The sequence below is a fragment of the Echeneis naucrates genome, chromosome 24 (assembly GCF_900963305.1).
Source record: "Echeneis naucrates chromosome 24, fEcheNa1.1, whole genome shotgun sequence".
Taxonomy (NCBI): Eukaryota; Metazoa; Chordata; class Actinopteri; order Carangiformes; family Echeneidae; genus Echeneis; species Echeneis naucrates.
The window spans coordinates 3,580,684-3,596,788 of record NC_042534.1 but is presented as its reverse complement, the minus strand read 5'-3'; the positions used below and the strand labels follow the sequence as shown (position 1 = coordinate 3,596,788).

Genomic DNA, 16,105 nt, shown 5'->3' with positions numbered 1-16,105 from the left:
GTTATTCTGGTTAACCATCTTTTCATGGAAATCCACCTTTAAAAGTCATATTTATAACTTTCCCCAGGACTGTGGATTGAAATGCTTATGAAAAGCTCATTTTACCAGATGATCTGGTTTGGCCAGATTCACCGTAACAGTGTGATCTAAATTATTCCAGGTGTGATCATTTTGAGTGAACTGTGACAGAAAAATAGGAAGGTGTGGTTTGTTTCTTTGGCCAACTTTCCGTGAACAGCTTCAAGTTAACTTTACAATCCTGAAGCGGAAGTAAGGATAGCCCTTCGTAATAAAAGCACAATCTCCTGATTCATTTCTAACTGGCTGCCTTGCACACGAAATTGTAGAAAACCGCCAAGAATTCAGTTAAAATACAGTTTGTAACACACAATCATTGCACATGTACACAGCCATCTGTTTTATACTTTTAACCTTATAACCAAGTATCTTTGGATGTAACACATTTAATATTAAGGGCACATCTTCGGGCTGCTGTGACAAATTGAAGTTAACTTCTGGGGTGTTAGGGGCATTTCCTCTGTTACTCCTAAATCTGTACTGCTCTGATTCAAACTATTGTGATCTTACAACTTACCTGATTTAAACTGCAAGTTCATGTGGGCAGAGGGTTTGTTGTGTTGTATTTTATTACACCGCCTATTTGCGCGTCATCAAGTTGGCCCCTTTTTGTCGTTTTGTTCATCAACCAAAATGATCATAAAGAATAATAATAAAAAAAGACTTCTGTCTCGCTCAGGAGGAAGGGTTTTATTGTGAAGGCTTGTGTGCAGGTCGTGCTGTGTCTGACTTTATTTCCATAAACGCAGCTGCTGGTCTGATGCGGGGCAGCAGACGGGACTTATATTAATGCCGGCGGACGGCGCTTCGCCTCCAAACGTCTCATGCCGTCAAAGTCAGAAGAGCCACGCAGGCTGTCTGCTAACTGTCTCCGGTAAGAACATTTCCTGCATCGATTCGTGTTTGTGTTGAAGCTTGAGACGAGGACTCGGGGCTGAAGTCCCCTCTGACTGAAGTGATTTAATGACAGGAGGTGAAATATTAAATCAGCAAGCAACAAGTTGTAGGCCTGTAACTGCGTGGACCAGGACTGAGTCTGGTCAGCAGGTGTCAGATCCAACTTCAGGGAAATCGTTGTAATTTAGTTTTTATAATAAGGGGAATTCCAGATGATCATTTCTGGGGAAACATCTGCACACAACCAGCTTTTAAAACAGCCTGAAAGGGATTTTAGTTGACAGGAGCTCAGGGGGAATATGAGTGCACCACACATGGATCACTGGAGCCATTACAGGCTCTCATATCACTGATTCTTAAGGGGCGTTTAAATTGAAAACAAGTCTAATGTGAATATTAGCCCACTTCAGAAAACATTCATAGTTTTGTAAACAAGCATTTGTTATAAGCCAGCTGCTGCGCAGACAAGCTCTTAGGAAAAATTTGATCTGCCCCTTGTTGGTCAACTGTAAGATTTCCCTGCTTGGGCTTTGATTCAGTCTTTTGGAGAGTAAACGGCTGATTTAGATGGCTCTGCATTTATCTATTTATTTATTATTGCAAAAATTATATATATATTTTTTAATAGTAAGTAGTAATTTAGACATTTCACCTCATACTGTGCGGAGCTATAGATTAGAAAATGAATGGAAATTATAACTGCTTTTGAAAAACAGCTCTTTTTGCACTGATTAAGGAAGTCTTTGTATGAGTTACGTAGTCCAAGGTTATTCTCTCAGGATGCCTCAATTCTTGAATTTGTTGGTATAAAATTAGAGTTGTAAAAAGGAGGAAAGAAAAACCACGTTCAACTTTAAAATGTATCCCATCTGCCTTCACTCCTGAGAGAAGCAGAAATGGCGGCCCAGAGTGACGATGGGAACCAGAAACAAGGCTACTACAGAGAGACTGTCTGCACAGTGACCAGAACCGTTATCTTTTCTATTTATCATTTGAGGTTTTTTATTTATTTATTTATTTTTAACAAATGGATTTTCTAGTTTTTTGGCGGTTTCAATAGTTGGGCAGTGTTAATACTTCTAAATACTTCTGCTGCTCGCATACACATTGTTGTCTTTTAAAAAGGAGGAAAAGGTAAATCTTTTAAGCACCCTGACCGTTTTTTTTTTTTTTTTACTCTGCAGCCAAATTCCAGACCAATGCTCTTCCTCAGATTAGAGTTTTAACATCAGGTCTCATTTATTATAGCAGCTGTTAATGCTTCATCTTTTGTATCAGAGAGGCAAATAACATTTTTAAACTGCAGTTGGTTGTTGTTTGCCTTACAGATTCAGACGCCTTGGTACATGTCTGTGAATTAGGATGGAAAAGAGAAATAAACTTCATTTATCCAAATACAGTATCGAACAGTACGATGACTACTGAATCTAAAATGATTTGGATTAACCTTTTAGCCACAGTGTGCAAAAAACCTGCAGCTTTTATGCAGAGCTGCATTTTGTCTTGTCGAGAAGGTACAAAATAAAGTGGATCTTTTGAATTTAGATGTAATTAGGCAGCTAGTTACTAAAAAGCATAGAATTAATGTGAAGTGAATTAAAGCATCTTTATGTAATTGTGTATTTTTTTCACATCGGGGCGAACAATTCAGTGGGATTTTCACATTCTCTGACACTAACCAGCACTCACGTCCCGACTCGTACTCCCTTGCTGTATTTAGTAAGTACAGCTTCTTTTGGCTGAGCTGTTTTATATCTGTTTCCGTCTGATTTGTAGGGAGGCAGCGAGTATTAAGGATGGGAAAACGACATGGCCTTGAGCTTTTGTGTAAGGCATGCAGTTCTGGCTAATGGCCGGGAACATTTCTGTCACTTAAGATTTTGCTTTATTTAGCTTTAATCTTTGTTCGTAACTTTTGGGATTTGTGGGAATGGGTTAGTGTGCACATGCTATACCCTGCAAACTGCATGGATGTTTACATGCACTTTGGAAAATGCCAATTTGAGATTTGGGGTAAAATGACAGCCTCTAAATTCATTGTGTAGGCTGGCTCCATGCAGCTACAACTACTAGTTAATTTATGCAGTTTTCCTGTCATTTGAAATCAAAATTTTAATGCTCTTATGATTTCATTTCACAATACATAAGGCCATAGCTAAATGATAATCATAATGGAGAAAAAATTAACACATCGTAGGCCAATGGCTAACTCTCCTCTGACTCCAGTAGAAGTCATGGCAGTTAATGTGATTACATCTTACAATTTCAAATGTACTGAGCTTTTTTAAATGATATTTCCCCAATATGGCTGTCTAGACATTGGCAGCAGTGTCTGAAGCTCAATGATCGATGTAATTACCCTGAAAATACACAAAACCAATCAGACTCACACTTATGGGCAACCCAAACATGATGTCTTTGGGCGATGGGAGGAAACCTGGGTTCTCGTTGTGGGGCAACAACATTAAATACTATGCCACTCCTTTAACTGATTTTCAAAGCCAAACACCTTTCTCAGTCTCTTAGTGTAAAGTGGAGAGATTTAAGCAGTCACTCTCAAACTGTGTTGGAAAAACTATGAAATATGAATGAATGCAATTTTTTTTTTTTTTTTTTTCTAATTTCTTATCTCCTTTATGATTACAATTTTTGAACATTAAATCATAGCTAGGGTTTAAAAATCTAGATTCAAACTTGATGATATCGCTTCCCTTCAGACTCCCATCTGGCACATGGTGTGGATGTTGGTGTATTTGGAATCAAAGTTCAGTTCGATTGTGTTTTTTTTTTTTTTTTTCTTTTTCCTCTCCTCTTTCTCTCGCTCTTTATCTCCGGCTGTGTGACCTGTGACCAGGTGCTATGGATTTGGTCATTGAACACAGTGGTTGAACTTGTGCATTTTTTGTGACAGTTCAATGAAACAGTGACTGGAACTGCCTGTTCATGTCCTCAGGTAACATTTAATAACTGCTGCGGTGTCTTTGCCCTTTGGAAGCTCTTATTTCTTTAAAAGATTTTGGGTTTCCTATCTAGTGTTTTCTGTCTGTGTGAGCTAGAGGTAGGATGAGCAGCGTTGTGGAGGATCTGGGAGGTTTTCTCCCACAATGAGCTGCCAGCTGCTGGAGGGTGTGACAGTGAGGAGGTTCGATGGCAAGGTCAACACTTCAAAGGAAACAAAAACTCTTGCACATCTGTTTTTATCCCAAAATCTTACTACAATCTCCTTTATTTAAGTGACTCATCTCTTTCTAAAGTCAGCTCATTTGCTACAGGTCACTTGAAATTTGGTGAAACTAAACTCGAGGAAGCGATTTGTGCTACAGTAATTTTTTTTATTGTTTTCTAAGGCATGTATGATATAGATTGTGTGAAAAAGTGTCACCAAATTGGCTTACCAGAGCTGCATACGTTGCAACTCTTGTTACTGCGAACCAGTCAATGTATTTTTAACAACAATAATTGACCATGATTTAAGCTGAATCGGATGAGCACCTTAATTGCATTTCAGAGGTTTGCCCAAACATTTTGGTGTACTTTATCAGCGCAGGTGCCAGAATGTGAAAGTAAAAGTAATATTTTCTATATGTCACCGCTAAAGCCATTCTTCCGCTGCCAAAGCACACTCGGTGTTAAAACCCAGATGTACATCGTTTTTCAGAGGATATGTTATTAAAAAGGAGATACACTCTGCTCTCACAACAGAGTAATCAACTGCTCAGTGCTCACCATTATTAAAATGTAACCTCAGTTACAGTCCGTTTGGACTTTTTATCCATTGTTACACCGCACACATGATGAGGAGCCAAAAGGATAGAATAGTATTCTCAGAGTTTTATTAGATTGGCTGAAAGGTTTTACTTTTGTTGTAGTTTACACATTATAACCTTTCTCAGATTTCTCAGTGCACAGCAAGACAGGTTGAGCCTTTTCCTTACAAACTGCTATCTGGATGTTGAGGATGTTAAATGGCTCCATAGAGGCTGCATGTTTCATTTAACATAGGTTTCTCCAGTCAGCTGAGGACAAAGTAGACAATCCTTTTTGATTTAAATGCCCCCCCAGAAATAAATCAGGATATTGGAACAATAGTAGAATCTTAGATGAAGTATCTTTTGGTTTCTTGAACAGTCTTCTAGGTCTTTTACTCAGGATACAAAAATACAGAACAGCTGTATAAGTTTGGTCTAAAATGTAATATTGCAGTTTTAAGTTTGACTTTTGATAAAATTTCAGTAAGGTCATGTTCAGGATGTGTGGAAGATGGACATTTTCTGTGCTTTTCACAGTACTAGTTTTGGTTCCGTCTTTGCGAATTTTCAAATGTACTTATTGACACAGCAAAGGACTCCAGGTCCTACTACCAATTATTGACTGTTGCTGGCTGGCCAAACCAAGGTTTTCCTCAGCTATTTGGCAAGGTCAATGGTCCATTTGAAATAATGATTTCCAGAAATGATCTCAATGCCAGAAAGACACTACAACCAAAGAGAACCTCCTGCCACTGAGGAATGATTTACTTTGCAAGACATGTTCTTCAGATTTGCACATGTGGGGCTGTTGAATGTGAAACTCCAGTCTTTCAGATGGAGTGTTTTAAAGTAATCATTATATTGTTTAGTACAAAAAAATAGTTTTGCAATTATTAAACAATGTTAATTTTATCAATAAAAAAGATAACAGCTAAAATCTGGTGATTTACCTGACGTGTGATTGGAAATATTCTCAATTCGGAGAGGCAACTTGCTCAAATGTTTTTGTGCAGAGTACAAAATGGAGAACAAGCATGAGGTGGCTGTACACAAAACTTTATTTTTAAAAGAGAGCGCTTGTTAATTGAGCATTTTCTCCTTGTCCTTCCAGCAGACCACCCACACATCTTTGAGTGCTGCCACTTAATGAGACGTGACTCATGGCAGCACCTTCCTGGCTCTGGCTCAGACCGCCTCCTGTCCGGTGTCCAAGACCTTTTTTATTCCTAAGGATCAGCTTTATGATAATGATGTAACCTGCCCCAGCACTGACTTCTCATACTAAGCACACTCATAACAAATTGTGGCAAAGTGTGTCAAGACATATTAATCAGTCTGGGACTCGACTATGAGAGCTGTAACAATCCAGTACCTGTGGACACTTGCGATGTCGCAGTGAAGTTCACAGCAGCAGAGAAAACGACTCCATCCTTGGCCCATGGTCTTTTTTGACGATGTAGAAAATCTTGTGATCCTGAGCCTGTGTGTAGTTATGATGGCTGCCACCTCTCCAGAGAAGGACCCGCACCTGCTGCAGCTGCCGGAGGTTGACTCCAGTCGTGTTAGAGGTGGTGCCTTTTCCCCGGTCCTCAGCTCCTGCTCTCCCAGTCTGTCGCTTGAGACCAGCCAGCCCATCTGCATCCCTTCCCCTTACACTGACCTGAGCCACGACTACAGCACCATACCCTTCTACAGTCCAACTATCTTCAGTTATGCTACTCCCAGCATTTCAGACTGTCCCACTGTCCATCCATCACTAAGCTCCCCCTTATTCTGGCCAGGCCATGGCCACATGGGTCCGCCCATTCCCGTGCACTGTTCCCAGGCCCAAGCTCAGCATGGTGAGCCAATTCAGAGTCCATGGGTGGAGTTGACGCCGCGGGACAGCGTCTTAGCAACCAGGTAGGCTGTCTCTCTTACGTTGCTTTACAATCAACCATTCAAACTAAGCTATTTTCTTTGGTTGGTTGTGACTTTCATTCTGTGGTTAGGTAGCAGATCAGTAAATCTATTTAATTTAACTTTGCAAGAGGTGATCACTTTCCTTATCTGTTAGCAAGGGTGCAAGGAGCCGTTACCAGGAAACTGAGGAGAGCGTGGTGTCGTCAGGCGGGAAGGCGGACCTCCACTACTGCGCTGTGTGCCACGACTATGCCTCAGGTTACCACTATGGAGTCTGGTCATGCGAGGGGTGTAAAGCCTTCTTCAAGAGAAGCATCCAAGGTGAGACACAAAAAAGACCCAAGTACTAGTTTGACAAAGTCCAGTGAGTGATGATTCATTTAAAGTCTATTCAGCCTTAAAGTGAGCCATCAAAAGCTCTGCAACTTTGTGATGTCACAATGAAGCAGACATTACTCTTGGAGCAGGAGTGTATCTATCACCATACACCCTGTGGGTTGGCAATGATTAGCTGTTCTTCTGTCATCTTCTTCTCCTGCTTCAGGACATAATGACTACATCTGCCCAGCGACCAATCAATGCACCATAGACAAAAACCGTAGGAAGAGCTGCCAGGCGTGTCGCCTTCGCAAGTGCTACGAAGTTGGCATGACAAAGTGTGGTTAGTGTCATTTCATCCTTTAATATGTCTGAGTTTTGGTCTTCTGTTCCCTGCTGAGGTTGAGGCTCTATCCCCAACAAACAAACCAGACAGCCTCTCCTCTCTTTAGTCAGTATGGGTGTTTGTCGCTTTTATGGGGCTAATTTCCCCATAGTTGTTGGAATTATCTTAAATATGATATTACATAGACATGACCATTGACCAGGTCAAATACTGACAGTTTTTAAGTCGAAAAGGATGATGAACGTACAGCCTTCAGAGGAAAGTGTCTGTCCGATCAGAAGAGTAAACCTGTGGTCATTTCCTTTCCTCAGGAATGCGAAAGGAGCAGGGAAACTGCAGGAACCCCAAGGCGAAGCGACTGGCCCACCCGTCCTCTCAGACCACAAGTAAGGGGCCAAAGGTTTTAACTGGACCAGCGGACGGCGTGGCGAACGAGCTGCGGCAGCCTGCGCTGTCATCCGAGCAGCTGATCAAGCGAATACTGGAGGCAGAGCCGCCGGAGATCTACCTCCTGAAGGACATGAGCAGGCCGCTGACCGAAGCCAACATCATGATGTCACTCACTAACTTGGCCGATAAGGAGCTGGTCCACATGATCAGCTGGGCCAAGAAGATTCCAGGTTTGTGTCGGGGCATTTAAAGGTCTTTGTAAAAGCTGGAAAGAAATTGACTCTATTTAAAGTCTTTAAGTTTCTTTAAATTCTGTCCCAGAAGATTTTACATTGTTATTTGCATTTCTATTAATGCAGTCTGGTTGTTACGGTGCATTCAGACATTGAGGGGAAAAAAGATAACAGGACATTCAGTCAGAACCAGCTCGATTGTTTCTGAGAATAACAGGAGGTCCTTCTTTCATAGGCAGTAATATACGTGTTGGTTCATGTGCATATAAGCAGCTGGTAGATTAAACTAATCAGAGGAGCCTGCAGCAGTTTATCGGTCAGCCTTCATGCTGCCATTATTATTTAACTTCTTTATTTCCTGCGGCTTCTGACTTTACCACTGTCCATTTTTCTTCTAACTGATCTGCTGTAACATTAATGACCTCATTTGTCTGAAAAATGACCTAGGTATAATTATTTTGTCTGTTTTGTGGAAATGCTAATTGATTCAGACGCCATTTCTGTACGCAGGCTTCAGGTATTAAGACTCGGGGAGCGCAGTGATGCAGAGTCTGTAAACACTTTATCACAAATTACCCTCATAATGTTCCTGCAGTCGTAGAGAAACAAATCCTTCACCAGTTGTATCTGAAATAAATGGCTGCTGCGCCCGTGTGATGTCATCTGCTGATCACCATGGTGCACTTTGCAGGCATTATTATACATAAATGTCAGATATAGACATGATATCATGCAGACAGAGTAGGTGATATTAGACGGAATGGAGCATTAAAGTGCTCCTGTATCTTGTTTTTCGACGGGCCGTGGTCCCTCTCAGGGTTCGTGGAGCTCAGTCTCTTGGACCAGGTCCACCTGCTGGAGTGCTGCTGGCTGGAGGTACTGATGATGGGCCTGATGTGGAGGTCTGTGGAGCATCCAGGGAAACTCATCTTCTCCCCTGACCTCAGCCTGAGCAGGTACCAGCAGCACAATCTCACGTCTTGTCAGCAACATAGAATCCTTTCTATTCAAGATCCTCCTGTAAATGAGCCTGTCAATAATCCAGCATGAGGTCATCAGGGGACAGCTTGAGTTTCTTCTTTTACTGTCACTGTCTCCTCTGGCCTCGGCAATGAATCGTGGTCTAAACTAAGAACTGAGTCGTAATAAACCAAAATTAAGCTTTCAGAAACTTCTCCATCACTCTTGGAATTTTTATTCAGTCTGAAAAGTAATGTAAAAGTTAAATAATACTTCTATTTCTATTTAGGAATGGAAGTGATCCTCAGAAGTCTTTGTTTGGTTTAATGAAAAAAAAAAAAAAAAGATGATATATAGTATTGGTCTTGTTCAATTCATGTTTTCATACTTACATAGAAAGAACTGCTTATCAGCTCTGTCGCTGAGGTTTTCTTTATGAGATGGCACTTCCTTTGCTGTCACCTCCATCATCGTGTCACATCAGTCAATGCAGTGCACACTGCAGGGCATGACTTGTCTGAGGAGGAATCTTTTAGTGATAGATATTTACATTTGAATCTTTTTAAGTGCAGAGGAGAAAAAAAATCACCAAACCTTCTAAAAATAGTCAAGTAAAGTCCAGATACTAAGATGTTTCACCTCAGCTGAGAAGTTTCTTCAGTTCTTATGATCTGAACTGGATTAATATTTAACTTTTATTAGGTACTTAAGTGAATTAGTGACTGCCAGCACATGCTTATCTTTGCCCTTAGAATTTCTAAACTAAATAATTTCCTCAAATATAGCAGAAGCGAAGCGTAACACTGAGAAATTGCTTCAGACTTTCTCCTTCCTGCAGTTGCTTGTGGAGTTGAACACATCTTTGTGTTTCCCCCAGTTGAATTTTTTTTTGTTGTTTGTGTCTTTGTGTGGCAGGGAAGAGGGGAGCTGCGTCCAGGGCTTCGTGGAGATCTTTGATATGCTCTTAGCCGCCACTTCCAGAGTGAGAGAGCTCAAGGTGCAGAGGGAGGAGTATGTTTGCCTGAAGACAATGATCCTCCTGAACTCCAGTGAGTGTGCGTATGTTTTACGTGGGCATCTTGTACGCTCTGTGTGAGTCTGTGCAGTTTGTGAAAACACAGTGGATTGTTTAATTGGTATCTCGGCATGTAATTTCAAATGTGAGTCTGCACAGAGTTGGCAAGGGAACCGTCTAAATAATTTAGCAGTGAGAACCCCTAATGGGAACACAGTGTCCCGTTCAGCTGAATGAGTAACAAGGAGCACAAATGTATGACTAACATCTTTGTTTGAATTGCCTCCCCCGAGGCAGTAGGACAGGGGTCATGTTTCTTTTTTTTTTTTCTCCCCAATTTATAGCATTTGTTTGAAAGGTTGACTTCACGATGAGTTGGAGCTTTTTAATGTGTTACCCTTAAATGCATTATAAATGTTGACAGGTTTTCTTTTGAATGAAATTCAGCCATTCCTTTTGGCCGTAGTTGCGTTTAGAGCAGCTTGTGAATTTAAGGGCATCATCATCGGTACAGTGACAGCAATCAATTTTATCAAATCCATCTGTAAAAAAAATAAATATACTGTAAATATACAATTTTTTTTTTCCCCCTATTTCTAAGCTTTGCCACTTTACACACTTGCTTGTGTTTTGGGGAATAAATTAGATTGCAGCTGAGTCAGATTGCGTGGAATATTTATGAGCTCCTTCATGCTGATCAGATTTGCTCGTTTACTCCAGAGGGATTGATGCAGGGGGCAAATTTTCATTGAAGCATTACAGCCACTCCAGAAAGTAAGACCAGATCTCAGAGAACCTGGATTTATACTGATTTATACTTGCTTTTACTAGCTCCTCGTGTCATTAGAGCCAAGCATCATGATTTAACTTAAAGGCATTGTTAAAAACAGACCCTATCTGACTATTTTGTTTTTACTAAAAGGCTCATGTGACATTAAGAATTTATTTATCTGCTTTTACAGATAAAGCAGCAGAGCAGCAGCCATTTGCTAAAGGAGCCCGGTATAGACTTTATTAATGGACATACTTTTAATTTGTTTATTTTCATTTGATCTCATGAAATACTAAATTATTTTGACACTAACGTTTTTCTCAGATATCTCATCTAGGTAATTGTGAGAATTACACAGAAAAAAAAAAGTCTTTAAACAAATCAAATCACCATATATGATAGAAATCCAATAGAAAGATCAGTTTCGTGTCTTAAGTTTTACTTTTTGAATGAAGAAAAAAGCAAACTATGAAAAAGTGGAGTGTGAAAGTCCACACTGCGAAGTGTTTGTGTCCTTGTGTTCTCAGACATGTGCCTCAGCTCGTCGGACAGCAGCGACGAGCTGCAGAGTCGCTCCAAGGTGCTGTGTCTTCTGGACGCCGTAACGGACGCTCTGGTGTGGGCCATCGCCAAAACCGGCCTCACCTTCCGCCAACAGTACACCCGCCTCGCACACCTGCTCATGCTACTCTCGCACATTCGCCATGTCAGGTGAAAACACAGTCAGGATGGTTAAACAAACTCTGCCCCTGTGTTGTATTTTCAGTTTCTGATATTTTCTTTTGATTGCGCAGTAACAAAGGCATGGATCACCTGCACTGCATGAAGATGAAGAACATGGTGCCTTTGTACGACTTGTTGCTGGAGATGCTGGATGCCCACATCATGCACAGCTCCCGCCATCCTCACCGGTGTCCCCAGGAGGAGGCCCCAGACCAGAAGGAGGTTCCCACCTGGGCCCCTGACTCTGGAAGTGGCCCCTCCAACACCTAGCACCCCCGCAGCAACGGATGTGGAGGTGAACCCCAGTAGAATTCACACGCAGTGGAGTCTGCTTTGCACAAAACTAGTTTCCAGGGCTGGGAGATGTTTTTGTGGGAGGATCCTCTGATCTGTCATCTGTGAACCTTTGACACGCTGTGCACTATTTCTCATGAGCTCAAGCTTTAGCAGATTTCCTGTGTAGACACTGCCTTTTCTGAAAAGCCAGAGTGGAAAAAGAACAACAAATTGTTGTAGTGTGGCTGGTAGCACCAAGGCTTCTCGAAACATTCCAGATAAAGAACTTCTTGTGCTGAGATGAGATTTAAAAAAAAAAAAACAACAACTAGGTGGCTTTAAATTAAAGTGCATGCATTTGTTTAACTTCTTGTCGCCTTCTGTTCCTGAAGGCAGGTTTAATGAAAACAGGAGCAGAAATCAAGGTCACTTTAATTTGAATTTACTGTGACTCTACACTAGATTGCCCCTCTCTTCATTTATGTTGGATTAATCTTTACCCTCGTATACAGATCACTCATTATATTGTTACAGTCCCCCAAACACATAGGAAAGCACTTCAATGAGTGGAGCTGCTGGATTTCCCCTGAAAGGCTCCTGTTTGTGTAAGTGTGTACGATGTTGCTCTCCAAGTTCCAGTTCTTAAATTTTTCATATCCTGGCCAATTAGATACTTCTTTACAAATACTTTAATGCTCAGAATCTTGGAAATAATAATTGTATTAGACTGTATTAATATTAGTCGTACCTAATAACGTGGCAACTGGGGAAAAAATACTTTCCAGGTGTTATTTTATCTGTAAAATCCAAATATTAGAAAATACTTTATCACATGATGTCATTGTATCTTGACGGAGCGGCTCTGCAGTTTTATTTGTTTTTTTTGTTTTTTTTATTCTCGCAGAGAGCTGATGATAATATTTATATTGTTCTGACAGTGAATACAACCAGCAGCCAGTTATCTTAGCTTGTGGACTGGAAACAGGGTCACAGCTGTAATATGCTGCAAGATAATTTCCCAAACTATGAACTAATTGTGTTTTTGGGTCAAAGGTTACAGTTCGCCATCACTCAATAGTAAATAAAAATTTTTTGAAATTCAACCAAATTCCCTGCGAGATTGGCCTGTTTCCAATATTTATGCTAAGCTAAGTAGCTGCTGGCTGTTGTGTCACACTTATTTCCCGTGTTGACAAACCTTTCCTTGAACAGGAAGTGTCAAGAACTTTAGTTCATTAGCAGCAACAATCCGGGAGCTGCTGTTGTGTTACAATAAGGTTGTATAACAACCATATGGCTGCAACATTCATTGCGGCTATCAACCAAAAAGATAAATTGGTTAATTTAGCCATCACAGTCCAATTCTGAGTAAATGAATCAGTATCTTTACAGTCAGAAACCAAATCTTCAGAAAGGAACGTTAGCTTGGTTGTAATTATTTGTTTGGCCTTTTCCAGCTGTTCTATCACGACAGGCCTTTCCTTGACCACTAGGGGGCGTTTTACTGTCACTGCTTTCAGCTCAGCTTTGTCAAAGATGACTCCTTGGTTTCCTGTGAGGAATCATCACTGCGTTGATCTTAACTTTGTACTGTCAGGTTTTTGCTTGAAGAAAAAAAGGTTTTGTTGTGATGCAGATGGATCACCGTCAGATTCAGCTAGCTTTTTTCTTTAGTACATTGGTTACTTCACTGGTGAACTCGTTCGGATGTTTTCCACACTAAAATGTATTACAATAGGTCAGAAACAAAGAAACACACAAGACAGAAAAAACACTTTTGTGCCTGTGTGACTTTGTGTCACTGTGTAATGTCACAGAGACCAGTGTTAGATGTTAAAGTGATTTTTTTTTTTTTTTTTTTTTTTTTGCTGTAATACTGTCGTGCTTGTACACAAAAACGATGCTTGGTAAGTGTTTTTAAAACTGAGCTTTTGTCCACTTTTCAGTTTCATCTCCTGAAGATGTACCATTTGTCACTGAACATGTTTGTTAATAGTTTTAAGGTGAATCTTTCTCATGATCGAGACTTGAAATGAGGGGGAAAAAAGCCGATGGAGTTAAGACAATCAGTGTTTATGACCAGAAAAATCTACCTTTTCATGTTATAAATATACATTATATTATTCAGAATCTGTACATAAATGACATCCCGCTAAAGCTACAGTGTCAGACGTGCGCCCCCAATCTACTCCAGACAAACGGCACAGAAAATATGGATGCACAAGTAAATGTATAAAAACCACTATAATTTTGTACTGTTGGCCTTTTATAGAATCAATTAAACTATAACCAGCATCTTTAAAAAAAAAAAAAAAAAAAGCCCTTTCTTTTTTTGTAGAGTTCAGTCTGATAGGAAGGATAATATTGTAAAAGTGAACATGATTATATTGATATGAGAATTAAAACATATAAAAAACGAGAAGACTGAACTCAGTGGTTGTTAGTTTTTTTTTTTTTTTTTTTTTATATAAATCTGACAAGAGAAGACTCAGCTAGTTCAGTGAAAATCCTTCAGTGCAGTGGCTGTTGGGGATTATTCTTTGACTGAAGCTTTCAGAGAAATGTGATTTTCTTTTCTCTTACTGTGGGGGGGTCCTCCCAGACGCTGCACTGATTGATTTTCTTGGACAGTGTTAAAATCTTTTCATTATTCTACTGAAATGTGTTCTTGTTCATGTTTGCCCTGATTGAAATGCAATTCTTATAATAAATAAAGTTCAAGTCAGTAAAAAATAGACCATAAAATTTAGAGCTTTGGGAAACCATAGATTCCTCATTGTGATTTGTGTGAGGCAGTTTGGTTAAAAAAAAAAAAAGAAGTTATTTCTCTGTATACATAAAATATTCTAAAAATAAAAAGTCTATTTTTGCCAAATTAGATGTTGGTGATTTCTCAGGTGGGCGGGGGCCCGTTGGTGTAACGTAACATGGGGTAGAACGATCTGGCGAAGTTGTTGGTCACCGTGCAGCTGGAGTCGCTCTCCGACAGAGGGATCAGACAGGGCAGCAGCAGCAGCAGCAGCAGCAGGAGGTGGAGGGGGAAGGCGGCACGGAGGACGCGGTAGAAGAAGGACCGAGGCGGGGACGCGTCCCTCCTCCCTCTGCTGGACACAGGACACGTTCAGAAATAGGATTTGAACCGTTATCAGTAAAAGAGCAAAGTATTGCTGTCTGTCTTTGTACCTTTGAGTCGGGGAGCTTTTCTTTGAGCATGCAGCTGCATCGCCTGACGCAGTTTCACCGTCCTGAAGCAAAGAAAACAAGAGTCACTCTGGTTCGACATGAGAACTGCGTCTGAGCCAAACGACATCATTTATATTTACCAGCCGCTGCTGCAGCACGCTCAGGTCCTGGTCCACGTTCCTCAGGAGCAGCCTCAGCTTGCTAGCCGTGACGTGGAGCTTCTCCTGTGTCTCGCCGACGTCCTCGGCTCCGTCCTCCGGCCGCAGCTGAGACCACAGAGCCTGGAGCGAGGCCTGCTGAGTCTGCCTGCCCCGCAGATCCTCCCGCAGTTCCTGCAGTCCACGCAACACCGATGGTGACGACCACATTTTTTAAACTTTTACTCAGGTAGATTAAATGAGCTGCGTTAAAGCTGCTCAGGCCGTGTGCTTACAGTGAGGGTGTTGTGTTGCTGTTGTAGGACCCTGACTGGTGTGTCGGGGTCTCTGATGTCCGCCACGTAGCGTCTGCTCTCTGCGTGGGCCAGCCACAGCAGCAGGGAGTGGAGGGTTTCATGAAACTCCTGCATGGAGAAAGGTTAAAGGTGGTTTCCAAAAGGATGGGGCTGACTTGTAAATCCTGAAAAGGCTCGCACACGATCACACAATCACTTCTCACCTGGCAGCGAATCAGAGTGCTCCTCAGACTGGCGTCCCACTGCTGGAGGCCCGTACACGCTCTGCTCCAGTCTCTGTTCATTCTCGCCAGTCTCTCCTGCTGCTCCGGGGCCTCCTGAGCTCTCAGGTTGAGGGAAAGCATGATGGGCTTGTAGTGGATAAACTTCTTCTGCATCTCCTGCGAGGGAAGATCCATGTTGGAGCATGTTAGCAGAATCTGGATATCCATGATCAGAGCTGTTGTGTCTGAGTGAACGGGGTTCACCTTCAGCTCTGTGGCCCTGGCTTCCATGTCCTCCATATTCGCCGCTGGGTTGGACAGCTGGAGGCGGCCCAGCTCCGGGATCACGTTTTCTAGCCAGGAGCTGATGTCGTCGAGGTCAGCGGGCTCCTGAGGTCCGGCCGGATGTTCTCTGGTCCTGGACTGAGCCTGGAGAAGCTCCCAGCGCTCAATCACACCTGAGCGGAAGACAAACGTCCACACATGAACTCTCCAGTTCACCTCAGAGCAGAAAGTTCCTGATTTTACTGTCAGATTATTTATTTTTTAACACTGTTGTGGTTTAAATATCATTATGGGCTCAGACTGAGCTAATATTCAGGGACT

The 16,105-nt window shown here is 41.6% G+C and overlaps 2 protein-coding genes across 3 annotated transcripts in view; one reads left to right on the top strand and one right to left on the bottom strand.

Annotated features, from left to right (window-relative positions):
- The first annotated feature begins 838 nt into the window (after positions 1–838).
- On the top strand, positions 839–13,993 carry esr2a (estrogen receptor 2a). The gene is made up of 9 exons (XM_029495807.1): positions 839–952; positions 5,836–6,626; positions 6,781–6,947; positions 7,171–7,287; positions 7,602–7,910; positions 8,731–8,869; positions 9,789–9,922; positions 11,188–11,371; positions 11,455–13,993. The coding sequence occupies exons 2-9, from the start codon at positions 6,163–6,165 to the stop codon at positions 11,651–11,653; spliced, it is 1,713 nt and encodes a 570-aa protein (XP_029351667.1). The 5' UTR covers positions 839–952; positions 5,836–6,162; the 3' UTR covers positions 11,654–13,993.
- Positions 13,994–14,092: 99 nt separating this feature from the next.
- Positions 14,093–16,105, bottom strand: part of syne2a (spectrin repeat containing, nuclear envelope 2a) — a 59,662-nt gene continuing 57,649 nt past the window's right edge. For both annotated transcript variants that reach the window (XM_029495805.1, XM_029495806.1), the window contains 6 exons: positions 15,764–15,957; positions 15,500–15,676; positions 15,276–15,404; positions 14,983–15,174; positions 14,843–14,904; positions 14,093–14,763 (listed from right to left, as the gene is read on the bottom strand). In XM_029495805.1, coding sequence (XP_029351665.1) covers positions 14,553–14,763; positions 14,843–14,904; positions 14,983–15,174; positions 15,276–15,404; positions 15,500–15,676; positions 15,764–15,957 — 965 coding nt within the window. In that variant the 3' untranslated portion in view covers positions 14,093–14,552. The remainder of the gene's footprint in view (positions 14,764–14,842; positions 14,905–14,982; positions 15,175–15,275; positions 15,405–15,499; positions 15,677–15,763; positions 15,958–16,105) is intronic.